Below are 27,225 nucleotides of genomic sequence, written 5' to 3' on the forward strand. Positions count from 1 at the left end.
AGGCACCATCTGAGGTTCACTCATGAACCCCACCAAGAGACCAATAACAAAACAAAGATCAACACGAGTGTTGAGGAGCCAAATCAATGATCCAATCAACTGACGATAGCGGGAAGCATCCGCCAAGGGAGAATCTGAATATGAAGTGGCCTTTCAGTTCGGATCCATAGGAGTAGAAATGGTCCGACAATTCTCCATTACAAAAGAAACCAAGAGCTCCTGTACATATCTCTGCTGAGAGATGAAAATCCCCCTCTGAGACTGATAAATCTCATGGCCCAAGAAGAAATGGAGTAGACCCAAGTCCGTCATCTCGAACGCCTGATGTAAAGCTGCCTTCGTCTCTTTGACCTTCGGTGCATGATCACTTGTGACAATCAAATCATCAACATACAACACAAAAAGCACACAACCAGCCTCGGAAGTGTGTACATTAAGCTGTGGATTGGCCTTGGAGCATCGATATCCCAATTGTGACTGAAGGAACGAGTCAATCTTCTTGTTCCATGCACGCGGAGCCTGCTTGAGGCCATACAAGGCCTTCTTTAACCTGTAGACTTGCCCATCTAAAGATCCAAAGCTCGGAGGCTGCTCGACATAGATCTCCTCCTTCAAATCACCATTGAGGAAGGTTGACTTCACATCCAACTGGTAGACATGCCATCTCCTATGGCCAGCCAAGGCAAGAACAACTCGAATAGTTGCCATACGAGCAGTGGGGGCAAAAGTATCATGACAATCAATCCCTGGGCGCTGTGCAAAACCTTTAGCAACAAGGCGAGCCTTGTGGTTGTCCAAAGGACCATCGCTAAGGTACTTGGTCTTGAAGACCCATTTGATGCCAATCACCTTCTTATTCGAGGGGCGAGGCACGAGATACCAAGTGCCATTCCTCTCAATAGCCTCCAACCCGGCTTCCATAGCTTTCTTCCATGGTGCGGACTGTAAAGCCTCCTTCACGGAGGTGGGCTCTCGATCCTGCAGAACACGGGTCATCAAACAATAGTTAGAGCAAACAAGCTTCGTAGAATGTGCTTGGTGCCTCCGTGATCGCCATGGACCATCCTGCGGTCTCCACTCCTCAGGGACCCCCTCGATCCCTGAATCACGGAGTGTGTCACGGGCCCAACGAGGAGGAGGCCGGACCTCTCCTCGTCTCTCTCCATCAGTTGAAGACTCTGGGATATCCACCGGTGGTAACTCCTCGAGGGTGACCGGTGGAATAGTAGACTCTGTATCGGAAACAGAACTAGAATCAAAAGGCGCAGGCTCCAAAGGAACTGTCTCGGGAGCCCAACTCTCCCCTAGATCTTCAAGAACGAGATGCTCCTCACTCGTTGCTATGGCCGGAACCTCCACGAACCGCACATCTCGACTGGTGTACACATCCCGCTTGACGGGATCATACAAACGATAGCCTTGGGACTGAGAGCTGTAGCCAACAAACAACTGTCTTCGGGAAGCCGCTTCAAATTTATCACGATGAGTCTTGGGAATGTGAACATAGGCATCACACCCAAAAACCCTGAAATAAGAAACATCGGGCTTAGTCCCAAAGTAAGCCTCAAAAGGCATCATCCCATCAACGGCCGAAGTGGGGGATTGGTTAAGGATGTGGATTGCAGTAGCCACAGCCTCGGCCCACAGAAACTGAGGTGTCTGTCGGTGCTCCATCATGGTGCGCACCATCTCGATCACACTTCGGTTCTTCCGCTCAAGAATGCCATTTTCTTGAGGAGTGTTGGTGTTAGCAAACTCCTGGTGAATGCCTTTATCTGCACAAAAACGAGCAAACTCATTAGAAACAAATTCACTCACGATCAAGGACTCGCACCGAATCACTGTCAAACTCCACCAAAAGTCCAAGTGAACAAATCTTATGAACCGAAAGGAGATGATACCCCAAACTTGGCACATGCAAGATCTCTGAGGTATGGGTACCACCACGTCCATTTGGAATAAGGTGCATTTCACCCCGTCCTGCAATAGACACCGAAGAGCTATCTCCGATGAGAATCTGCCCACGCGAAGGTCGCAACTGGGCAACACCAACTGATGAAGGAGTCATGTGCCGGGAGGCACCACTGTCAACGATCCACTCTCGAGCCTGGGGAGCTGTCATTGCAGCATCAAAAGCCTTCGGTGTAGAGTCCTCAATGACTGCTAGATGAAGAAACGCAGCTGATGAGGGTGCAGCCACTGCTCCAGAATCCTTCGTGTCCTTCTTGTTGGTGTCCTTCTTGTCTTTGTCGGGGCAATCCTTCTTCCAATGGCCGGTCTTACCACAAATATGGCATGTGGATTCTTTTTCCTTGTCCTTCTTTGACTTGTTGTCCTCCTTCTTCTTTTGGTCCCTCCCCTTCTTCTGAGAGGCTTGACTTGTCAAGGCTTCCGATTTGGAAGCATGCTGTTCCTTCAGTTGTTCCTCTTGGTCCAAGACCATAGGAACCAACTCTTCCCATCGAAGAGTAGACTCACGCCCCGAAGCAATAAGGGCGGAGTAAAAAGCACCGAATCGTGGCAGCAACTGGGACAAGAGTGTGATCGCCATGTCTTCGGAGGAAATTGGATTCTCCACATTCTGAACGTGCATCTGAAGCTGTCTAAGCTTGTTGATGTGCTCCCACAATGAAGAAGACTTGTTCACAGACAAGGTCCGCATCTGCACCTCCAAAGAAACCCGCTTCATAAGGGTCATCCGGTTATACATCTGGTCAAGCTCCAGCCATATGTCCCGAGCCACCGTCAAGTGCTCGATGTGGGCTATTACGGCTGTAGTACAAGACAGAAAAAGAAAAGAACGAATCCGGGCATTCAGTTTGTCCCAATGAGATTGAGCCTTGGCCAACTCCGCACGAGCATCGGAAGAGAGTTTGGACTCATCTCTCACTGAGGGCCGGTCAATCTCCTCCTGTACAAGCTCCGCCAAATCGTAAGACTCAAGGATGGCCAACATCATCACGTGCCAGATGCGGTAATTGTCGCCATCGAGCTTTTGATCTGCGGAAAGAGCCGGTAAAACAGGCACCTTCCGATCCATGATTGTCTGGAACTCCAAGTCAATCTCTGTAGACATCTTCACCTGTAATGCCTTCACAAACGCAAAAGCAGCCCCCTCTGACTGTGAAAATGCAGCCTGCTAGGGCTCTTTTTTCCGCGTCCCGAACCTTCTTCACCCGTCGGAGGCGATGAAAAAGTAAAACCTGCACTTGAAAGCTGAAAACTCAGCCTTTCTCCTCTTCAAACAGTAGTAAACAGCAGCAAATCCACCAACTGGACTCCTTTCCCCCGCGCCAAAGCTCGCTTCAACCTTATTCCGATGCGCAGCCCTCCCGCTCGCCCTCGAACGCTGGAAACGCAGCCTTGTGTCACGATGGAATCTCCTCTTCAAGAAGGTTCTTCACTCAGTCAGCCCTTCTACACTGCTCTGATACCATGTCAGAGTGCAGCGATGCGGAAGCGTGGGACCAAGACTGAGAGAGAGAGAGAATGCAGAGAGGAGAGAGAGAGAGAGAGAGAGAGAGAGAGAGAGAGAGAGAGAGAGAGAGAGACAGTGGGAGATGAAGATCTGCTGTATAAAGTGTGCTGTATACAAAGATATGCAGTTATGTACACGGGCGCAGTGCGCGGGACTGTGTGTCTCCACCTCGACAATGCAACCTGCTGTTCACCTCGAAGTCCACTGCAGTCTGCACGATCTCTAGCCTGTAATTTGCAACCAGAAAAGTGTGGAAGACTGTGTAGAATACCGGCTATAAATAGCCAGCCAGAATGCGCCCAGAATAGGCAGGTTGGCTGCATTAAATGCAGCCGACTGACCAGTACAGGTCGGACTGCCACGTGGTAGTCCGACTGGTCAGTCCGACCAGTCTGCCTGTACGGCTAGGGACTGATCATCGCTAACAAAGTTCTCCCACTAGATGTGAAAGCCATAAAGCCTCCTTGCATGCCTCAGTGGCAGCCACATACTTTGCCTCTGTAGTAGACAATGCAACACACTTTTGTAGCGTGGAGATCCAAGAGACTGCTCCTGTGAAAGTAAACACATATCCAGAAGTGGACTTCCTGCAGTCCGCATGACTAGCATAGTCTGCATCTGTAAAGCCAACAATAGATGCCTTCTGCTTTCCAAAGTAGATGCACAACTCCTTTGTGCCTTTGAGGTATCTCATAATACCTTTCACTGTCTCCCAATGCTTCTTGTGAGGGGTTGCCATGTATCTGCTAACCACTCCCACTGCAAAGGCAATGTCAGGACGTGTAGCAACCATAGCATACATCGAATTGCCAACAACTGAAGCATATGGTATCTTGGCCATTTCAGCCTTCTCATTATCAGATGTAGGGCTGTTCTCTGCACTGAGTTTCACATATGGAGGCAATGGAACCCCTATTGTTTTCCTCCCCTCCATATTGAAACGCTGCAAAACTTTGGAGATATACTCCTGCTAAGATAGATAGAGTAAGCCTTTTGATCTATCTCTGAGTATTCGCATGCCAAGAATGTGATTTGCATCACCCAGATCTTTCATGTCAAAGCTGCCATGAAAACTTTGCTTCAATGAATCCAAGGCATGAGTATCCCTGCCAGCAATCAGCATGTCATCAATATACAAAACCAAGATAATTAGGCTGCCATCTGTTGCCTTCTTGGTGTACAAGCAGTGATCCACTTGACTTCTATGAAAGCCTTGGGACTGCATGAATGTATCAAACTTATGATACCATTCTCTTGTGCTTGTTTCAGCCCATACAAACTCCTTTTGAGTTTATATACCATTTTTTCTTTCCCTTGTTTAGCAAACCCTTCAGGCTGCTGTATATATATGTCTTCATGCAGATGACCATGTAAAAATGCAGTCTTTACATCCATTTGTATGAGTTCCATATCTTCAATTGCACCCAAAATGGTTCTCAATGTAGTCATCTTGACTACAGGAGAGAAAATCTCATCAAAGTCAATTCCATGCTCGTGCTTGTATCCTTTTGCAACCAATCTTGCTTTGTACTTTGGTGAGGAACTAGAAGTGACCTTCATCTTGTAAACCCATTTGCATGGAAGGGTTTTTTGCCCTTTAGGCAACTGCACCAAGTCCCAAGTGCCATTTTTTTCAAGAGATTCCATCTCTAACAGCATGGCTTTATACCATTTCTTGCTGTCCTGTCTGTCCATTGCTTCCTTGAAGCAAGACGGTTCACCATAGTCTGTCAATATGATATACTCAGCCACATTAATTGCACGAGGAACAAACCTTTCAGGTTGTCTAGCAGCCCTAGACAATCTCCTAACCCAATGGTCATTGTTTGCTGGCTGTTCTTGCAAATTTCCATTTTCAGCATGCTGTCCTGGCATTTCAGCCTGCAAATCAGCATTAATAGCTTGCTGTCCTGGCTGTTCCTGCACATGTAATGGCTCATTTTCATGGGCAATAGCTGGCTGATCATTTCTTGGATTCACAGGTTAATTTACAGCAGGTATTTGCTGCTGTACAGCGGACACATTTTGCTGTCCAAAAGGTATTTCTTCCCGGAATACAACCCTATGGACCACCTCAGTTTTTTCGGGCTGTTTGTGCATGCGATCTTCCCGGAAGATAATGTCATTGCTGCGTACTACTTTCCTTTTCTCGGGATCCCACAATTTATACCCCATTTCACCCTCGTCACCATATCCTAGGAAAATGCATTTACAAGACTTTGGCTCAAGTTTGCTGCGCTTTTCTTTACGAATGTGCACAAAAGCCTCGCAGCCAAACACTTTTAGATGAGCATATGAAGGTGGCTTGCTCGACCACGCTTCTTGGGGAACTCTCCCCAAAGGCCTGTTTGGTGACCGATTAATCAAGTGAACGGCTGTCATAACAGCCTCTGTTCAAAAACCATGGGGTAATGCAGCATGAGATAGCATCGTACGGACCTTATCTTGTATGGTTCGATTCATACGCTCTGCAACTCCATTTTGGGGTGGATTATGAGGGGCAGTGAGCTCCCTCTTTATCCCTTTGCTGTCACAAAATGCCTGAAAGGCCTTGGACACATATTTCCCACCATTGTCAGAGCGAAGACACTTAAGTGTCTTATCTGTTTGATTTTCAGCCAATGCCAAGAATTTTTTAAACTTATCAAGCACTTCATCCTTGCTACGAATAGGGTAAACCCATACTTTTCGTGTAGCATCATCAACAAAAGTGACAAAATATTTCTTTCCCCCTAAAGATAATCCTGGCATTTAACATATATCTGAATGTACTGACTCTAGAGGAGAAGATTTCAAAGAAAGAGACTTTTTATGTGACGTCTGTGCATGTTTGCCATAAATGCAATGATCATAATGCTCAAAATCAGCATAACGAAGACAAGGTAAGTGACCCAAACGAGAAAGCACTTTCATTCTTGTTTGACTCATGCGTCCCAACCGGCCATGCCACAAAGAAACGCTTGGTTGCTCGGTCACGGCAACAATATGGTCATGCACACTAGATACATGAAGTGGATACAAAGTATCACTCTTGCAACCTCTGGCAATAACCCTAGATCCCTTACAGATCTTCCATTTTCCATCACCAAAGGTGATATGAAAACCATCATCATCTAGCTACCCTGTGCTAATCAAGCTCTTCTTGAGCTGAGGTACATGTCGTACATGCTGAAGTGTAAAGACAGAGCCATGCTGAAACTGTAACTGCACACTGCTAATACCTGCAATCTCACATGCATAGTTGTCCCCAAGATGGACAACACCATGTCGACCCCTTTTATAGGCAGAAAACCACTCACGATGAGGGGTGACATGAAAGGAAGCACTTGAATCAAGAATCCAGGTATGCATGTCATCATCTGTATCTGCAAGTAAAGCATGTGCACCAAAGTGTGAAGAGACAAAGAGTACATCACTCCCACTGTCACTATCATGAGTGACTACATTCACCTCTTCAATTTTTACACTGCTCTTCTTAGGCTTACTGTCTTTCTTCTCTTTCTTGCTATCATATGTCTTCTTGTCTTTTCTTTTCTCTTTCTTCCATTTGTAGCAGTCACGTTTAAAGTGACCCTTCTTTCCACAATGATGGCATTCAACATCTTTGCCGTGTGATTTACTACGTCCCTTGCTATTATAATTGCCCTTTTGCTGTGATCTGCCCCTAGTATGCAAAGCACCGGAAGACTTATTGGATGCATTGTTCTGCCGATTCATCTCTTCCATAAGTAGAGCACTCTCTACATCAGCATACAAAAGGATTACATTAGAATTGCTCATAGTAGTCCTGAATGTATCCCAACTCTCTGGTAGAGTGCAAAGCAAGAAAGTAGCCTTAAATTCCTCATCAATCATGAACTTCAAGGCAACCAGTTGGCTGAAAATGGAGTTAAACTCACTCAAGTGAGTAGACATTGCTGTACCTTCTTTCATACGCAAATCCATAAGCTTTTTCAGCCAATACACTTTGCTTGCATCACTCTTCTGTGCATACAGTTCTTCTAGTCTAGTCCATATAGCATATGTAGAATCCAAACCTTCAATGTTGAATAGCAAGGCATCAGAAATCGACAGCTCTATGGTTGAGCGTGCAAGCTCATTCAACTTATCCCAATCATCCTGATCCATGTCCGCGGGCTTTGCCCCTTTGGTTTTGATTGGCTTTGCTTGCTTCTTTTGTAACAAGATATTGTAGCACTGCTTTTGCCAAACTGCAAAATTGTGTGCGCCTTCAAGCTTCTTTATGTGCATCAGATTACTGCTGTCATTGCTGCCAGCCATGATTTTCAGCCCAAATGTGACAAAAAAAAAAACAGCAAATGCAGGCCCAAACTGTCACCAAGTGACCAAGGTACAAACAAGTACCAATCAGCAATAAATGACCACGCAGAAGTACAGATTTCAGATCTGTAATTAAATTTTTAGAAGCGCCAAACCAAGTGCTACAGCATTATCCAACTGATTACAGCTGTTCCAAGGGCATGTGCATCACATTACATGAGAAATTCCAAAATTTCAGCTGCAATTTTTGTTGTACATGTATCCACGGGCATAGAATTTGACACGAACGGTGAAAAGCCCCAAAATTTTGTGTTCAAAAGCGTCAAACACACATCTGCATTTCCTTTGTCATGCATAGGACTGTCCAATTTTGCCAAAATAAAGCAATTTCAGCAAAACCCCCAAATTTTACCAAGTGTTGATGTCCAAATTGCACGGAATTCAACTTGCATATACATAAAATGACCAAATGCTGCACAAATTTTACCCAAATCGCAAAAGCCCCAAATTGCACGGGGTCCAATGTGCCTCAATGTCGAGAAATTGGATTAATTTCAGCCCAATTTGTGCATGTACATGAAAAGCCCCAAATGTCGGGGACAAAATGTCACAAATTCCAGCAATTTCTGAGACAAATTTGCTTGTCTTGCATCAAATTTCCAAAATCTGGGAAAAGCCCCAAAGTTTTGGGTCAATTGTTGAGAAATTTCACTCAAATGAGCAAAATTTCAACAATTTTGGCGAAATCCCCAATTCAAATGCAGACAATGTTTGCAATTCCAACACAGATGCCTCAATTTTTCACAAACAGTGCTCAATCTTGCCAAGCCCCAACTTTCTGGGCCAAAGTTGCACAAATTTGAGATTTTGTGCTTACACGCGCGAAACCCCGTCAATGGGTAAAAGCAATTTTGAAAAAAAAGAAGCAAATTTTTGAAAAATTCTGACGGGTCCGTTTATCCACCAGGCGTCGCCATGAGCTTGGAACCCTGCCGGCTGGTCGCACTCATCAGCGCCCGCCCGTTGGTCCCGTTCGGTCCACTGCAGTCTCCGTCAGCAGCTGCAGTCGTTACCACACCTGCGCTCTGCTCTGGTCGCTGCTCGTTGGTCTTCTCTGTGAGCCCCGCTGCTGCCTGTCATCCGCTGGACCATGCTGGTCAATCGTCACCTGGAGTCGTCGTTAGCTGTTGCAACAATCGACTCTCTCTCCAGCACACGGGCCTGCCTACGACTCTCCTGCTCGCCTTTGAGCTGTCTCTTGCCAGCTCTGGTCTTCTACCTCAGCTTGACGACCATCTGCAACACCTTACACTCTGATACCAGTTTGTAGGAATCGATTAGACATGGAGATCGAAGCAGACAGTTGTTGTGGGTAGTGAGAGAGACAGAGAGAGTGCGAGAGAGCAGAGTAGAGAGTGAACACGTTTTTTGGTACAATGACGAGTGTACCACTTTAGGTTTTTAGATAGATATATGTATGAAAGTACAATGTGCTAAGGGTGTGTTCACACCTGTGCACATATAAAAGGCACGATGGCCCTTTATTCCCAACACACGTTGTTCCTTTTATGGTTTTATCTTTCTAGGAGATTTGCTCTTCTACCAGCATGGAGGCTTCCCCTCCCAAGGTAGATTGTGCAACATCTCTCTTGATGTTATCATGGCGGTGTCTTTTACCTTGCTCTTCCAGTTGGGCTACTCCATCTTTATCTTCATCTTCATTATCATGGTTCTCGGTATGACCCAAAGACCAACATTGGGCTCTTTTCTACTTGGCAACAACATATAGGGTTGAGAGGGGGTTCCTACCCTTTCATGGTATTCTAGAGGATTTGACATTTGTCTTCAACGTCAGTCTGCCTTCCCTATTGTACCTTCTTCCTTGCATTGCATTATTTTGTCATCCTTGTAAAGGGTGCTTGGGCAAGGGAACAATTTTCCCACGAGGGATATTGCCCAAGTGGCACTTGCTATATGAGCATTCTTAGCATGTTGCATACTATGCATCTCATTGTGTAGAGCACTTGTGAGTGGATCTTGAGCTTTCTCCACCAGCGGTTAACCCACACTACCATTATTTCATCACCCTTTTTGTCGTCATCGATACCCCCAAGTGGTTGGATATGCTTGTTTGTTTTGAGGTGTATTGGATATGACCATTCCTTTTCATTCTCCTATATGGGCATAGTTACTTAATTGGCCACAAATCATATCTAATCCAAAATTTCACAAAAAAAAAAAGCTCAATGTGGTTCCATCTGCCTTTGCAGAACTTGGTAGGCCATTATTGGGCAGCCGACAAGCACCCTTTGTCTAATGCCTTGTCCTTTTTGGGGTGAGTACTTGGACTCCCTTGGTAAGATAGCCATCTTCTCTAGTCTTGGTATTCCATTGGACAGCCACCGTGCACCCTTTGTTTGATGCTTTGGTTGCTTTGGGGTGGGACGCTTTGGGATAAAATTGGGTTGGCTTTCTTTTCTAGCTCTGTGTTGGGCTTGAGAGGGAATGTTAAGCTAAAAAATGCATCACATGCTTGCTAGCCTCTTAAATAGCCAAACATGCTTAATTAATGAAAAACACTGAAACGGGGAGTGATTCGAGAGAGTTTTTGTGTGAACCCTAATTTGGGAGGGTCCATCCACATCGCCTACATCAGCAAACACCTCTCATGTTGTCGCCTGACATTTCTTTGCCTCGCTTGATTAGTTTTCAGTTTTCACTGGTGCTACACTGTTGTGTTTACTAGATTTCAGCCTCAACTATTGTCTTTTGGTGACCAACCTGCTGCCCTCCATTATTCATGATTCTCTCATCTCAGATTGGTGGTTATAGCACTTGGGATCCATCTCTGGTGGACATCGCATTCCGGCACTCTATTGCTTTGCCCGTTAGCATTGTGTACACTCCACGTTCATTTACTGCATCGTTTCGTTCACTTCAGAGTTCTCCTTCTCTCTCTGTTTGTGTTTCTATTTTTGCAGTTTGAGTTTTGAGTTTTGTGTTTTGTGTTTAGGGTTTGAGTTTTGCGCGTCATTGTCTATGTCTTTGTGTTTCTGTGGTAGTCGTACACTTTGTTTTTCCTTAGTGCAAACCCTAGTAGTTTCTTCACATACATTGGATTGGCTGCACCAATGCATTCAACATGCAATGATCAGCCTTGAGAATTCCAATTTACAAAATTATCCCTTACATGACCAGAGATGTAATCTGACAAATTTTTAGGTGTGACCCCTGTGGAATAACTGAGATGTCTGGAAATCATCCCTTTTGGCACAATCTTGCCTTGCCATCCCAAGCGAGTCAAATCTCTTTCCTGATTTTTGTGTATTAATATACAATCTTGATGCTAACCCAAGCAAACCCCAAGCAGCCATGTTGCCACATTATTTTTCTATGACCCAATGATTGACTAAACAACTTTGCACTAGGAAGTGTGAGATCCACAATATCTCCATCCCAAGCATCCTTATGTACTAAACTTAGCATAGGATGACCGCTCCTGCTGTGCGACTGTGATTCGTAGGTACGCCGGTGCCATTGCTTCTTCGTCCTGATCTGTAAGGTCAGTCACAGTAGCCATGCGGACGTTCAGTGGGGGTTCTAGAATGGGTGGCTCATGTAATGGATGGGAAGGAGGATAGTACTTCTTAATGCGGCTGCCGTTAAAAAAGCCTATTCCTTCACCGTCAAGTGTCTCCAACTCGACATCCCCGGTTCTACCAATCATGCGTACTCTGAAAGGCCCTAGCCCCCGAAACTTCATCTTCTGTTTATGTCCTTTTACCGAGTATAGCAGAACAAGGTCCCCTTGTTTGAAGTCTCGCTGCTTGACATGCTTGTCAAACCACATCTTTTGTCGAGCCTTTTCACAAATCAGAGAGTGAGTGGCGAGGAAGTTGATTTGGCAAGCCATTCCAACTTGGACTCTTTGTATGAGGGAGATGCAACAAAACATACTCTAGTTCATTCTCTAAAATGTTGGTATCCAAAGTTGCTACCCAGTCATGAAGTCATGTGTGACTTGATCATAGACCAAGTCTAATGCATACCTCCACGTTACATTGACAAAATCTGAACAATCTCTACTGAGTCCAAAAGAGATGAATAATGATCTATGCACATATTGAGGATTGGTTGTGGCTGTGTGACCATGAGACCCTTTGAATCTTGCAACTGCACATTATTCTTCCATTCAAATTTGTAATACAATCTGGCAAAGAAGTTATGTAATTGGAAAATACCATCTCCCAAAGTATCCATGTGAGCCAATGGCTTATTCAGATTGTTGCTCTTGCATAGAGGTCACTTGACATTTGCAAACAAGTTTCCAAATTTGAACGAGATGATCTAGTCTGTACCAATTCTCGTGATGCTGCCAGCAAACCTTGCAAATGTTGTAAACGAGCTCATTTTACTGAAGCATGTTGCACCCCATACTTAGGCAAGCTTTGGAGCATTCTGACTGAAAATTGGCCAAGCATCTGAATGCACATGATGGCTGAATTGAAGATCCACCTTTTGCATACAATCAAAAAGTTAATCTCATTGCAGGAAACTTTGATTAGAGCATATGGTAAATGATCCAACAAAACTTGAAAATCCTCAACCGGATGATGCAACATTTCTAGCTAGTAGCACTAGTGGATAATGTTTGAAGATGCAAATTTCCAACACTATTGGATAATCCTCAAAGACAACTTGTTGTCTTTCCACCTACATATTAATCACTCGTCATCAAAAAAGTCATTTGGGTATACACCCTGTCCAAATGAGCCCAAGTGCTAGTATGTTGTTGAGAATGATAAGTATACCTAGAGTCTTAAGGGGTGCAACGAAGACCACATGTCTTGTTTCAAACATAATGTTGCCAATACATCCCATGCTTGGTGCTTTAGGCTATCCATCATAGATGAGCCAATGTAGCATGAGATAAATGTTCAAACACATTAAAATCTCTTAACAAGGAACCTAGATGAGCCAAATGACAATGCTTCCTGGTAGAATTCAGAGCATAAACACCCTCCAACCATAACAACTCATTCTTAAACATTTCCTTGCAAAATGATGTTGTTATGCACAGCAAGACAACATATCTGCCTTCAAATACACCACATCTTATATAACTTAATTTTGGAAGAAATCCCTTGCCATTCCATAGTGCAATCTTTGTAATCTTAATTTTATTTACATTGGGGTCTTCAAGCCCTTCTCTTTGTCCTAAGCTTGTTTCTTTGATTTAGATTTTGCCATTTCCATTATAGCAGTTTTGATCAGATCCACCTTGCTAGCTCCTCCTAGAGCCATTTCTATAAGGATATACATTAGGCTGGAATAGAATTTATCTCTAGATGTCACATGTTTGCGGATATACATTAGGCTGGAATAGAATTTATCTCTAGATGTCACATGTTTGCCTTGAGCATCAAACAACATAGATAGATTTGCTTGATCTTTCATAGGTCTAGATTGATGCATACAATAATAGGGTTGAGGTGGCTGTGCTGTGGAAAACCCCCTTCTAGTGGTACTGCCTTGATTGAAAGCATAGTCATAGGAACCAGCTATTTCCTACCCTTTTTACTTGGAAACTTCATTTTTTATGCGTTCCTGTAGTCATTTCTATCTTGTGGCTCACTAGGTATTTGTGACGGAGATTGATCCTTCTTACCCTTTTCTTCTTCCCCTTCTGAAAAGCAAAAACAAGGGCCCCCTTTGTAGGTGAGAGAGAATTTTATGAAATTGATCGAATAGCCAAAGCATAACACATTAGTTGACACTCAAACTCATAAAATGTGGGCATAGTAGGCTGTGAAATAACTTGTTGGAGACAATTGAATTATCTTTAGGCAATTTGTTCATGAACAAAGTAACCTAGTCATTCAAGAACTTGGGAAGCTCTATGGTGGCAAACTCCACGAGTAAACGTTGGTATCATAAATCATAAATGGAAAAAAGAGGGAATGAATGTTGAAATGAGCTCAATGAACAAACCAAAGGAGAGTGTCATCCTCTGGATGGATGCCGAATGCAGCAAACCAGCAAAACTCTATGCCAGATCTGAGGTATGTTGCCTTTGCATCAATGATGGCAACAAAGGAGACTAAACACATCTGCCCAAGCTGAATGGGTGTCACTGAGGCTGAGGAGTGCCTCAAGGGCAGCAAAAAAGCTCCTCTAGTGGAGCTGATGGCTCAATCAGCTATGATGCCTTCAGGATGTAGTCGACAGCAGCTGAAGTGCAGGGACAGGCAAAAAAAAGAAGCGAGGGGAATGTTCCCAACAGGTTGATGATGTCACAAGCAGCAGAGGATGACGGCAGCAGCAAATCAAGTTGCTACCTGATGATGATGATGATGATGATGAGAAGAGTGGTTGGACATTGAATCCCTTTTATAGAACTTTTTGTGCCACTTGTCCTACCAAAAATTATTGAGTTTTTATTTACGTAAGTTTTATCTAGAAAATATTTTAAGGTTGTACGAAAGCCAAAAGGAGTTAGCCCATAATTGAAGATTTTTTTGCTGTTTCTGAGTAGCTTAACAAGAGATGGTTTTTCTTAGGAGGATGTATGTGATAAACAAGAAGGATTGGATTCAAAAGAGATCATTGACAATTCAGAGATTGATCCATCGACTGAATTACAAGAGATGGGTTTTCCTCCTGAACTGGTGGCCACTGCAATTAAAGCTTGTGGTGAGTGATTTCTCAGACATCACCATCATTTCTTGGCACCACCTGTATGTTTGTTATGCTTAATTTTCTACTTTTCTTAATAAAGGAAAGGATATTTTGAATTTCATAATCTTATGATAAGCAGGTTACTATTTGTCACAGGAAAAAGCAGCTCTCCTTTTGTTCTTATAGACTTTATTGAGGCAGCTAAACTGGAAGGAAGCACTTTGCAATCACAGGTCGAACTGCATGTATCTATTCAATGGGAAAGTAGCTTTGAGACCTGCAAGTTCTCTTGTATAATGTATTTTTTGACACTCAGTTGGAATGTTGCGAGGCGGGGACCACCAGTGAACAGATTGAAAGCAATACCACACCAATAAAGAGATTAGAAAGTATGGGGTTCAGTCCCACTGCTGTTCAAAATGCATCAGAAGCATGTGGTACGTTTTTCTGTTGACTCTTCGTATAGATGCTTCAGCATGTGAATGACGGAGGGAAGGAGGGCAATCCAAGGTGTTTGTGTAATGATTAACATTCTGGATCAGATCTTGGTTTATTGTACGTATTTGTGTGGGATGGGAGATGTTTGTGAGAGGAACTCTCATATGTTTCTTGCATAGGGGTTCTGCTTGGTTGTATCCACTGTGAAATGTTGGAGAGTATCTCACATAAGACATGAAGTACGGGGCCTTTGGAGTTGACCTTATATTGAGATTTACATCCATCATGCCTCTGCTGTTAGAAGTGTCCAGTGAGACTCTGTTGATAGGTGTTCAGAGGGATACAGTGCGTTTCAGGAGAATCTTTGTATGTTAGGGTATCCATAGTTACATCCTTACTATTTTTTCTCAAGAGGCCATATCTAGCCTTTGGAGTTGACCTTATATTGAGATTTACATCCATCATGCCTCTGTTGTTAGAAGTGTCCAGTGAGACTCTGTTGATAGGTGTTCAGAGGGATACAGTGCGTTTCAGGAGAATCTTTGTATGTTAGGGTATCCATAGTTACATCCTTACTATTTTTTCTCAAGAGGCCATATCTATGTTCATTGAGCTCCATGCTTACATGCTTGCTCAACATGGCCCTTATCCTGCATTATCCTTGTATGGGATACAATCCTTCTTGAAAATGGCAATAAAGCTGGCCAGGTCTCATATGCTATAAACTGCTCCTCATTCTCTTATCACACAGGTGCTTACTGTGAAAGTCTTCCCCTCACGTGTATTGAAGTTTACTGTCAATGGAAGGGGTTATTATGTGAAGTGAGAGATCATAAACATCACAAAAGGAATGAATCTTGGTTTAGATTTTAATGCTTGCCAAATGGCTTAATTACAAAAATGAGAGGACATGATTTACTGCCACCAAAGGATACACTTTTATCAACATAGATTGTAACAAATTTCTTCATGTCCTTTTGTAGAGTTGTGTCTCTGAGTGGCTTTGTTTGTGCTTATGATGAGGTTGGGTGTGGGAACAATCCCTGTTGCTGGGTCCATTGGACTTGGTGGAGCAAATAACTGGAAAGTTGGCACGATATTTTTCTCTTCTGATGGTTCAGAGGAATGGAAGCCATATATGGAAACATATATGCAATTGATCATCAATGGTGAAGAACATTGGATGCATGGTGAGGATGAACAGGGGTGTTTTTTGTTGGATATGTGCACTCTGAATGCTTGTGTGGAAACAGATGCACAAGTGATAGCTGACAGGTTTTTTCTTTTTGGATCCATGTATTCTGATTGAGAGATATTTATCTTGAAGATGTTGTGTGCTTGTCATGGTGGAATGTGAACATGTTGTTTGGCTGCTGTATCATCTGCAGTCACATAATTTACATTGAAATTTTTAAAGATTGAACAAAAGTTATTTTATCCATGACATGAAGGTGAAAATTGTTGATAAAATGGGCATACTGCATGTATCTCTAATAAATTTAGTTTCAAGAGGTTGCACAAGTCCTCTTCTGGCTTGAACATGACAGAACTCAAGATTGGCCTCTGAAAAAGATTGTTATGCTGACAACTGGCAATAGGGGTGTGCTTGATAACAGTGCTGATCCTGTGTATCCTGATTGCCCTCCATAGAAGAGGGTGTGGAAGAATATGTAGGAATTCACTTGTAGGATGGGAGGAGTGGACTTGAATTGATTTACTGCAAGAACTAGTGTATCTCTGGCTATTGCAGTGATGCCTCACTGTCATGGTTACTCTCAAATGGGTTGGTCCAAGCCAGAGATATTCGATTAGCTGGCTGTATTTACTTTTCCAGGAACTTTACAAGGACTAGAGGAGCCCATAGAAACATGAAACGGGGAATGGGGACAGGAATGACGACGGGGGCACCCAATGAACGGGGATGAGGGGACAGGAACAGCATTTTAAAAAAATGTAAAAATAAAAATTCCAATTAATTTTCTCTTTTTAGCATCAAGAAGTTAAAAGCAAATCTAGCATCAAAAGTATTTCAAAAGCATCTTCTTCAACCTCAAAGTTAATATCCTTTAGGAGGTTATTTAAGAAATGTGCCATACAATATGAAACAATGATGAATGGACAGTTTCCTTGTATAATAGCACTAGCCATCTTTTTTGTAGCCTCGCCATTTGCAACAAAGCCCACAACATGCTCTGGGCCAATAAGCTCAATAACAATAACCTACTTTAATACAAGTACATTTATGCTTTTTTTTTGTCCAAATTGTATCTTGTGAAGATATGAAATACTTGCCATGGGAATAAGTGGCAATGCCATGAATGGATCGACTATGTGTGTGACACCAACCATCAACAATCAAAGAGACTCTAGTTTTAGTCTATAGACTCTTTTTAGTCAATGCTCCTTGCTCAACAAGGCGCTTCTCCTTGTCAAGTAGAGTGGTGCTCAAGGTCTCCAATGATGAAGGCACATATGAAGGACCATACTCACCAATCTTATTGCACATCAATTTAAAATACTTTTACCTAGTAGCACAAAAGTAAATGTGATTATGATAGAAAAAATGAACCACTGATGTATCCACCTCTTGCTTGTTCTTTGGATCCCAACCAGCATCAAATATACTTTGTTTGTGTGCAACATATGGCACAATGATGGAACAGGTGATGCAAAGTCTTCAAGTGGTATGGAGGTAGCACTCTATGATATTGATCGTACTCTAGATACATCAAATGTAGGTGGTGTCACAAAATTTGCAGGGTTAATTGCAACATGTTGTGGTCTAGATGCAAGATAAGCTTCTTGATGTGCCACACGGTCATGAAGCTTGCTTTGCTTCTCCAAGGTCACATTGGGGCAAAATTGCACCTTTGAATTTGCCTTGTGAAGAAGATGTGCTCCGGCCTAATAGATAGAAATGCTTGGCTTATCTTATTTACTCCACTTGCTCGCTTGGACAAGCTTGCATGTCCAAGGTCATGATCCTCCACCAATCAATGAGCGGTTAGCATTTACCTCCTCCCACCATGACCAATCGGTAGACCTTTCTCGATCACCGATACGATGTGCAAGAGAGGAAGATGATGCCATGTCAGGATTGAAAGCTAAAAAAAGGTTGAAGATAAAATGGGGCAAAGTTGAGAGAGGTCTCAATTGAGAGAGAAGAGAGGTCACAAGCTATAGGTAGTCGAAAAGTAGGCAGAGCCTGGAGCTTGTAGTGTAGGCTGAAGAAGCAAGTAGAGGTGGGGTGTAGTCTAGACAAGGCATACCATAGATGAAGAAAACATGAGAAAGCACATAGAGAAAGTAGGAGTCCAGACAAAACAAGAAAATGCAATGTCACTTTTGCAGGGGTCTTGGTTGCATTCCACATCCCATTTTGATAGGTAAGTTTGTTTCTAAATGCATTTCCTACCTGATCCCTACGAGGGATAGGATGTCTCATCCAATTGAAACACATCATGGGCCAAATTTTGGGTGGAAATGCTATTTTGGCATCATGGGGCCTCACTTCGGCCGTTCCTCGTCACTATGGAGGAGCAGAATTATTTGTGGTTGACAATAGCTAGGTCTGAAGTGTTGAATTGGGACTAAGGACACCAAAGGAGTAGGTGGATTGTAGATTTCTAGGCTTCAATGTTCTTTTGAAGATTGGTCTAGAAGAAATATCTCTCTAAATCTTGGGTCAAATTGATAATCTCTTTATGATTTGCAACAAGGGATCACATAACACTCCAAAACCTTCTTCCAAATGTCTTATAACTACCTTTGCTTCATTAACTATAACTACTTTTGCTTCATTAACTAAGTGTCTATAATGGAATTGCAAAGGCATAGGATCTCCTTGTTGCAAGTTTTCCCAAATTTGCTGAAAATCCTCATTTGTAGCGTAAGGATCCTCCAACCAAGGGTGACAGTTCTCACTTTTGATTGGGGAGAGGGACTTTTTGCCACCACATTCTTTTCCCTTGGAGAATAATTATTGTGAAAAATTATATGTAGTAGAGATATTCCATGATGCCAATGTTTTCATAGGATTACAAAAGGATGGTGAAAACTATCATGGTTGCTAAGTTGTGACTACAAGCATAGGCCTATTAATAGCCTGTAATTTACAACATGCCAAGGGGTACATTGAACTGGTCTTTAGTGAACCTAAAGGCTAGTAATAACAAAAACTTGAAATACATTATACCTATGCAGCAGCTACTCCAAATTTGATATCATAATTTCATGCTGTTCATTGAGCCATTGTGCAAGGAATCCCTCTTTCATATGGTGGGCACTTGTGCCCTATTCCTAAACTCAAGAAACTATGTGGCGTTACATCCCTGGAGAGAACAGATTTTGCCCATGTTTTGCTAGCCATGTTGATGATGCTTGCCATGGGTAAAGAATGAATGGCTATTGACTGAACCTCCAACATGCACACCCAAGGTGCAGCCAAGCTGATCCTTGTTGGGAGTTGAGAGGGGGATTTGATCTTGAACATGGTCAATCCCCTTAGCCAATGGCTTTTGGGATTCATGAAAGCTTGATTGATCAGTTAGTTGGACATCATGTGCCCTTGGTCCTTACGAGAGACACACTCATGACATCTTTCTCTCACAATGATTGATTGTAGGAGACGGAGTTTGATGGTGGTGCTATCCTTAGGCTATTTTTCTTGATAGGCCCATTAGGATAGGGTAAGTAGAATATTTAGCTAGACATCTTGTAGGGCTGCATTTGCCACTTCTTTGTTTACTTAGCCTTGCACCAAAAGCATCTCAATATGAGATAGGAAGGTTATCAGGCATTCATTTGTACTCATATGCTGGTCTTGTATTTTAGTGAAGGGCTACCATTGCAAGGATATACTGGAATTGGGTTGGAGACATGTATCTTCGGCTCTCCCCTAGTGGCTCCATGTTCTCTCGTGGTTGAGCCTCACTGCTTTGACCAATATAGAGGCGTCTTCTCTTGAGGCCATGTTTTGGGCACCATTATGGCTATCTTGGAGGCTATTTCTCCTCACAAATTTCTAGAGGAGATGCTTCTTAGCTTCATCAGGTACTCAACATCTTAGTTGACACTCATGATCCACCTACTTTCTCAATGATATGATGGAGAGAGGGGAACCTACTCTTTTGCCTTTGCCATTCTGGGTGAGAGGATGCATTTTCCCTCATCTAGATTTATGGATTGGTTTGTATTCTATTGTCTTCGACATCAACATTTTTTTCCATTTGTACTTTCATTACCTTTGCATATTCATTGTAAAAGGGCACTTGAGTGAGTGAACGATTTCCCTAAAAACATTACTCAAGTGAAAACCTTGGTACTCTAGCATATTTCCATCTTCACTGTCGCTTGCATTAGCATTTTTTGTTTAATTTGGACACTTGGAATGGTAGTTAATCTATTATTTAAGTAGAGAAAGGGTATTTGAAGCATGATATGTCCCCATCTTCTCCAAGCACTCTTACCTTCTCCTCAATTGCTATTATGAGTTTTTTCTTTCTAGCCATAGCCAATCCCATAGCCACAAAAGAGTTACAAGCACCCCCCAACCATTGGCACAAGCATCATGACCTCAACATATTGGAGGTGCGAGGAGAATGGAGATTGCACGCACACACGCGCACTCGCACGCGCACACACACACACACATACAAGATGCTTGTTTGTGGTGTCTCCAATAGCTCTCTTGTGAGCAGTACCTTATTGTCTTATCACCCAAAGAATGAAGAATGAGTGTGTATATATGTAGTTAGGGTTAGTGTGTAAGATTGATTACAAATGTTTTGATTCTTATGACCATTGTCTTTATGGTATACAGACATGAAGTTCTCATGAGAAGTCTGGCATTACATGCATGGGTGAGCCTTTGGCTCTTATTCATTTTGATGTATCCCACTTCAAGGCCAATGTGCCTATAAGGGGGTGGGTAGTCTTTCAAGTCAAATCCATGTGTTGGATAATGCTGTCTTGCCTCATCGAGAAAAGATTAATTTACATAATGCTCACAATAGATCTTGAGTGGCCACCATTTGTATAGCAGCATTTCTTTATTATCAACACCCTTGGCAGTGGATTTGCACCATACTTACCCAAAATGGCATTTTGCTTTGCTAAAAATGCAAATGTCGAAACGGGAGAAACGTTTTGGAACTGAAAAGTGTTTTAGGATGACCATTTTTTTGTTTCTTTAAAATAATAATTGTTTTGGGTTTTTTGGAATTTTTAAAAATTGTTTTGTTTTCTGGGCCCTGGGGGAGGGGGCAGGGGGGGAGAGGGGAAGATGGCTTGAACTTTACCCATCTATATTTTTGTGTTTGGTTGATACTAAACGTGCTTTAGTTTTCAGCTTTCATTTATTGTCTTCAAATTCTACTTTAATTGCATGCTTGTTTCTCTCATGACAGCCATATGAGAGGATGCTTAGAGTTGCGCAAAGATTTGTGTAGCTATGAAGGTTGTACCAAGAGTCTTAACTCTTGTTAGCAACCAATGGTGACTAAAAAGTGAGTGTAATACGTAGGTTTGGCAACATTAGCATCTACTTGTATGAAGGCTCAAGTAGTAGCTTATATATAATACTATAACTACATGTGCATGTGCACACACACACACATCTTTATATTTATATATTTATATTTTTCAGGTTCTCATTTCCCTCTTTCACCATTTCGGATTGAGGCTGAACTTCTGTTTCGCAACTCTGAACTGCATTTTCATTTCCCCATTTCCAAAACTTCTGGCAACTATGATTTGCAAGTGCCCGCTTGTCCATCCTGAGATGTTTAAAACTTCAAAATAAATAGAGAAGTTCATTTGTGTGTGCAAATTTGAGAGCACTTGTACCTTACCTTCTTTCCTAATTCCTTCATAGCTTGAGAGCTTGAGTGTGTGAGAGAAAGTGAGATCTTGAGACATAGTGAGCTGAGTGAGTAAAAGAGACAAATCTTGTTACCTCTTGTGCCCTTCTTCTTCCTTCTTCTCCCTTTTCCCTTTCTCTTCCCCTCTTCTTGTGGTGGAGATGTAGGCAGATTGAGGAGGCAATGGATTGAAGGAGCTTTCTTATGTGCACGGTGAGGATTGTTGGACCATCAGAGCTTCGTTTGTAAGGCTAGACTACAATGAGCAAACTGGAGGCAACGATGAGCTCTATTTGCTTTTGGGCTTTTTGTCGCTTCGTAGGATTCAAGTAAAGAGAGCATAGAAAGCTCAGAGCAAGAGTACGAGCAATCTATGTGAGAGGTAGGTAAATTGCATGATTGTAGGAAATACATGAAACAATATACACCTGTCTTATCTTGAATTGTTGAGCTAGTTGAGATTGGGCTTGACTTTTTTGTAGTTATGGAGGATCATGAGATGGGGCTTGACCTTTTTATAGTTATGGAAGATCGTGTGACCATCATGGATCGAGTCTTCATGAGGAGAAGTGGTTGTGATCTGGATATGATTGTGATCATCCCCTGCCAAGCCTATGGTAAAATTATGAGTGCTGGACAGCAAGTCCATGAGTGAGATGTTGGAGGAACTTGAACAAGAGATCTCATCATTGCACAAGTGGGGGTGGAGGCTGATTGTGACAGTTACTGCTTTCAATTTGGTAGGGATGCACACTGTGGCCGTAAAGTACAGGAGTGTGCTGGATAGTGCACCAAGGTTGGAGCATTGTGTGGATACACTATGGCAGCCTATACCTGTAGAATTCCATATTAGTCATGTAGTATATAGGATCACTCTCAACATTGTCTGGAATTGTGTATATTGGATCTAGTGTCTTATTTACCATGTGAAAGAGCATCAAATCAGTATAACCATTTTATGAAATTCTGTTGTGACTTGAAATTTGAAATCTACCTCTAGTGATTAAAGAAAAAGAGACATGGATTGGTAGCACTTATGCCATGTCTAATGCAAGCAGATGGTCATATCACTCGTCAAAATTACATGTGAATGAGAGAATGATATCTTCTTGAGTGTTTTTGAGAGGGCTATAAAATGAGCCTTTCTGGTTTTGTGGCTATAAAGATGAGCATTGTGACTCAGTTTCACACATTAAAGTTCTCAAGTGGAGGCTAAAATCATGAACAGAAAGGAGGGATGTAGAAACAACTTTCTACTATTGTAGGAATGCTGAAAAAGACTTTTTATTGCTGCTTTCCTCATCTTCACCTCAGCAGTTACGGTCTCTTTTGAATCCTTAGTCAAATAAGATCAATTTTTCTCTCTAATTTCCTCATTGCAGCAAACTCTAGTTTGCTAGCTTGAGTTTTAAATGTGATGGACCATTTAAAATTGTTCTATGTGGGCCTTTAATCGTACCATAATCATTGCTTGTCAGCAGGAAGGTAAAGGTTTATGAATTGGAGAATGCTCTTTGTCTGCCTGCTTCCATTTAAACCAAGTTTAGGACAACAAGCAGACTTCGGATGGCAAATCTGACCCAAGTGGTTAGAAGTTCAGTCACATCTCTGCTATCCCTTCAACAAGGGAATCTCTTCAGACAATCCAGCAGTCTATTTCAACAGTCATATACCGTCCAACATTTCCTACAATTTGACCTTCAAACTTTTTTCACTTCTTTCTTTAGCAGACTCCAATCTAGTAGCAAGCTTCAGCCTATTAGTATTCAAAATCCCACTCTACCAGGTATGAGTTTTCAAATCCTGTTAGAGAGGACTGGAGTCTCATTAGGGAGGGTGACCAGCATTGGGCCATCTTCCTCATTTTCAAGCATTTTTGGCTTGCATTTGGCAATCTGTATATTTTTAGTGTTAGCAATCAGCAAGTTTTTAGGCCATCAATTGTAAGTAATTGGCAACTTTATCATGCTGACCTATCCTAGGATTTGTTTGCGAAATATTCCACAGTTATTAATAGTACACTTCCCCTGCCTCTACAGTTCAGTCCAGCTTGGTCACTCAGGATTAGAACCTCAGTTTTGGCATTATTGTTTCTTAACCACCCCCCCCCCCCCCCCCCCCCCCCCCCCCCCCCCACCCCCAATGAATGGAGTTTGAGTGTGTGAGTTGGGAGCAGTAGCCATTTGTTTTCATGCCACACACAGGTGTGACAGGAGACACTTCCTTGCATTAGAGTTGTCTAAGTAACTGTCAAGGATTAATAGTGGGTTAATAGCTTAGCCATAAAGTCTTCTTTTTATAATTTATGATAACCCTTGAAAAATTTAACGAAGAAATATTGAAAGGCAAAATACATAGATGTGTTGACAGAATTCTGTATACACCTCATCTAACTTTGAAATTCATCTTTCATAAAAATCTCAAAAAAAAGTTTTTTAAACTAAATCATCTTACTAGGCTAATGACATGTGCTTCCAATCATATTATGTCTACAGGAAGCATTGATTTTGATGATCTCTTGGAGCACCTTATAAATGATGTTCAGCAATCTGAAGAGAAATCCAAGTCTGAGAATGAAGTATGTGAATCAATTCCACCTTAATGATGCTTGAATCTAAAGGCAGAAGAGAACAACTGTCATTACCTATTTTGTGTTTAGGTCCTATACATGCGTTTTCAGGAAATTGTTTTGTAAGACATGCAACATGCGATTCAATTAAATAGGGCTTAGAAGTTTTACTTGCACCTCAATTGTCTAAATTCTCATTTTCAAACTGATGTGCCTGCAGCCTTGAGTTTATAAAGCTAACAAATAAATTAGGGACAGTATTGTTAGAAACATGAATTGCCATGACTCTGCACAATTTTATAAAACGTGTTAGTTATTGGCAATGGTTGTTTGTTAACATGTTCATATTGTGTGGACTCAAGTTCTGGCATTATGATCAGATGGAATGGCCTGATGAGGAAGGTAGTGGTGAAGAAGACGAGTATGGGGAAGTCTTTCCATTCAAAAAACTAGAGAGAATGGGGTTTACAACTTCTGCTATCGAAAATGCCATTGAAAGCTGTGGTAAATCCTTGCTTGTATGTAAGATGAAATTTAGTTTGTGTGTGATCTTGGAAAACATAATCACACTGTTGATTGACAACTATTTTACCACTGTATTGATTCGACATGTATGTTGTAACAACAAATATCTAAACTATGTGATCAGTTTGTGCAGATAGCATAGATTTTGAAGCATTACTGAGCTTCCTTATAGATGGTGAAAAGTTTGGATTGCAAAAGGAATCAAATAGCCATTATCAAGAGTACAAAGTAAGTGCATGCTTCGCAGACAGGTGGGAGGGAGAAGGGTGTGTTCCCTGTCCTACATGTTTTTTTTGCGATTTACAAAGAATATTATATTACCCATGCACTTGCTCATGTGCAGGGGAAACAGATCTCTAAACATTCAGTCAAAATCTCTAGAACTTTTCAAGTAACAAGAGATACTGGTCCTTCCAGCAGAGTAAATTGGGCAGATGAAAGTACTCTCAAACTCTGGTACAGCTACTTGGGTCTGAAAACCAAGGTCAGTATAAATCCTGTTGCTGATTTTGATGAAAGTGATGATGAAGGCTTGCAGTGGCAGGAAGTTGAAGCCAAAAGTGTTAGAAGGCCACATCAAAATACAGATTCTGTTGGATCCATCAACTACAGAAAAGGCATGGGTTTTGGGGTTCCTGGCTTCTTGAAAGGAAGGCCAAAGCCATTGAACTCTTTGATGACTGGACCTCCCTTTTTCTACTTTGAAAATGTGGAGAGCGTGCCGAAGTCAGAGTGGGAGACCATCAAACGCCATTTTAATGGAGTTGATCCAGAGTTTACAGATTCCAAATATTTCTCAGCGAGCCGTAGACCTAGGGGTTATGTTCACAACCTTCCAGTCAATGGGAGAAAGTTGATTATTCCTACCCCTCCCATGACAATATTTGCAGCACTTCCAGACACAGCCAAGTACTGGCCGTCTTGGGATACCAGGGAGAAGTTGAATTGCATCAATACACGGCGGGCTCCTGACAGCTTATGTGGGTTGATAAGGAAGATTTTTTCAGTTCATCAAGAAAAAGAGAAAGAGATACCTCATAGTCTTCAGCTGGAAATCATCAGGGCATGCAAAAGGTGGAACTTAGTATGGGTGGGGCCAGGCCAGGCTGCTCCTCTTGAACCTCATGAGATTGAGCTCCTCCTTGGTTATGACCGTGACCACACTAGAGGTTGTTCTAGTACCACACATAGATATGATGCATTGGGGAATTCCTTTCAGATAAATACAGTTGCATACCACCTTTCACCATTGAAAGAACTATATCCTGAGGGTTTGTCAGTTTTGTCCTTGTTCTCTGGTATTGGTGGAGCAGAGGTGGCACTTCATAAGCTGGGCATACGTTTGAAGACACTGGTTGTGGTTGAAATCAATGTTAAAACCAGAAATATCATTGCCAGTTGGTGGAGGAAAACTAGTCAGACAGGTAATGTGATATGGAAAGATGATGTAAGAGATCTAACCGATGACAAGTTGGCTGAGATTGTTGATTCAGTGGGGAGGATTGACCTAATAATAGGAGGAAGCCCCTGCAACAATCTGTCAGGCAATAACAGAGTGAGCAGGGTTGGTTTGAGTGGCAAGGAGTCCTGTCTGTTTTTTGAATTCCCAAGGATTCTTCATATTGTAAAACAACTCATGCAAGAAAGAGGGTACATATGAATCAGTTGCAATAGGATGCACTAATGGTCACACCAAGTCTACAAGCGGGTACATATGAATCAGTTGCAGTTGGATGCATTAAGGGTCACACTAAGTCTGCAAGAAGTGGAAGTAGTGTCACAAGCCTTTGAGGCAACATATACTAGAAATAAAGCCATGTAATATTTTGCCACAATGTTGTAGCTGGTCAAAATTCAGCTGAAAAAGAAAAATACCATATACGGAAGGATTTTGTCAATATTACCAAAGGACAATATATACACAATTGGTCTTCAGCATGGATCAATTTTGAAGGCAATCAAAATAAATAAAATGTGCATATCAAATGTTGGCGTTAACAAATTGACAGTGCAGGATATCCTTGTATACTGATTATGGACAATGCTTATGAATGCATTCAGGAAATACTATGTTGGCGTTGAAGGTATGGATATGTCTATTTTTCTATATGCATAAAAGTACCCAAAAGCAACTAATCTGAGTATGTAGAAAATATAGGGTAAAGGGGCCAATAGAGTGTCATCTAAGAGTCCCTGTTACAATTATTTTTCCAAGTGACTTTCATAAATATTTTTCGATAGTCAAATTGTATATCATATGGAGCTCAAAAGAAAAAAAAACTGGGGGGGTGTTTTGATGTTTTTGTCAAGTAGACCTAGTTATAAATGGAGGATTCACAAAAGATTGATAATGAGGGGCCAACAGAGGGACACTTAGAGATGAGGTTTTATAGAAG

General features: G+C 42.1%; 1 protein-coding gene across 16 annotated transcripts in view; it reads left to right on the plus strand.

The window, feature by feature from the left end:
* LOC148027109 (DNA (cytosine-5)-methyltransferase DRM2-like) overlaps nucleotides 1–26,916 on the plus strand; it is a 48,755-nt gene extending 21,839 nt beyond the window's left edge. For 8 of the 16 annotated variants that reach the window (XM_087691646.1, XM_087691650.1, XM_087691648.1 and 5 more), the window contains 7 exons: nucleotides 14,320–14,452; nucleotides 14,594–14,670; nucleotides 14,754–14,874; nucleotides 24,231–24,313; nucleotides 24,667–24,808; nucleotides 24,954–25,057; nucleotides 25,173–26,916. In XM_087691646.1, coding sequence (XP_087547772.1) covers nucleotides 14,320–14,452; nucleotides 14,594–14,670; nucleotides 14,754–14,874; nucleotides 24,231–24,313; nucleotides 24,667–24,808; nucleotides 24,954–25,057; nucleotides 25,173–26,489 — 1,977 coding nt within the window. In that variant the 3' untranslated portion in view covers nucleotides 26,490–26,916. Of the gene's footprint in view, nucleotides 1–14,319; nucleotides 14,453–14,576; nucleotides 14,671–14,753; nucleotides 14,875–14,906; nucleotides 16,066–24,230; nucleotides 24,314–24,666; nucleotides 24,809–24,953; nucleotides 25,058–25,172 lie in introns of those variants that run through there. The other 8 variants (XM_087691652.1, XM_087691653.1, XM_087691654.1 and 5 more) reach the window with 8 other exon arrangements.
* Nucleotides 26,917–27,225: the final 309 nt, after the last annotated feature.

The sequence above is a fragment of the Lygodium microphyllum genome, chromosome 13 (genome assembly GCF_053477565.2).
Source record: "Lygodium microphyllum isolate KBCC chromosome 13, Lygodium_microphyllum_v1.1.10, whole genome shotgun sequence".
NCBI lineage: Eukaryota > Viridiplantae > Streptophyta > Polypodiopsida > Schizaeales > Lygodiaceae > Lygodium > Lygodium microphyllum.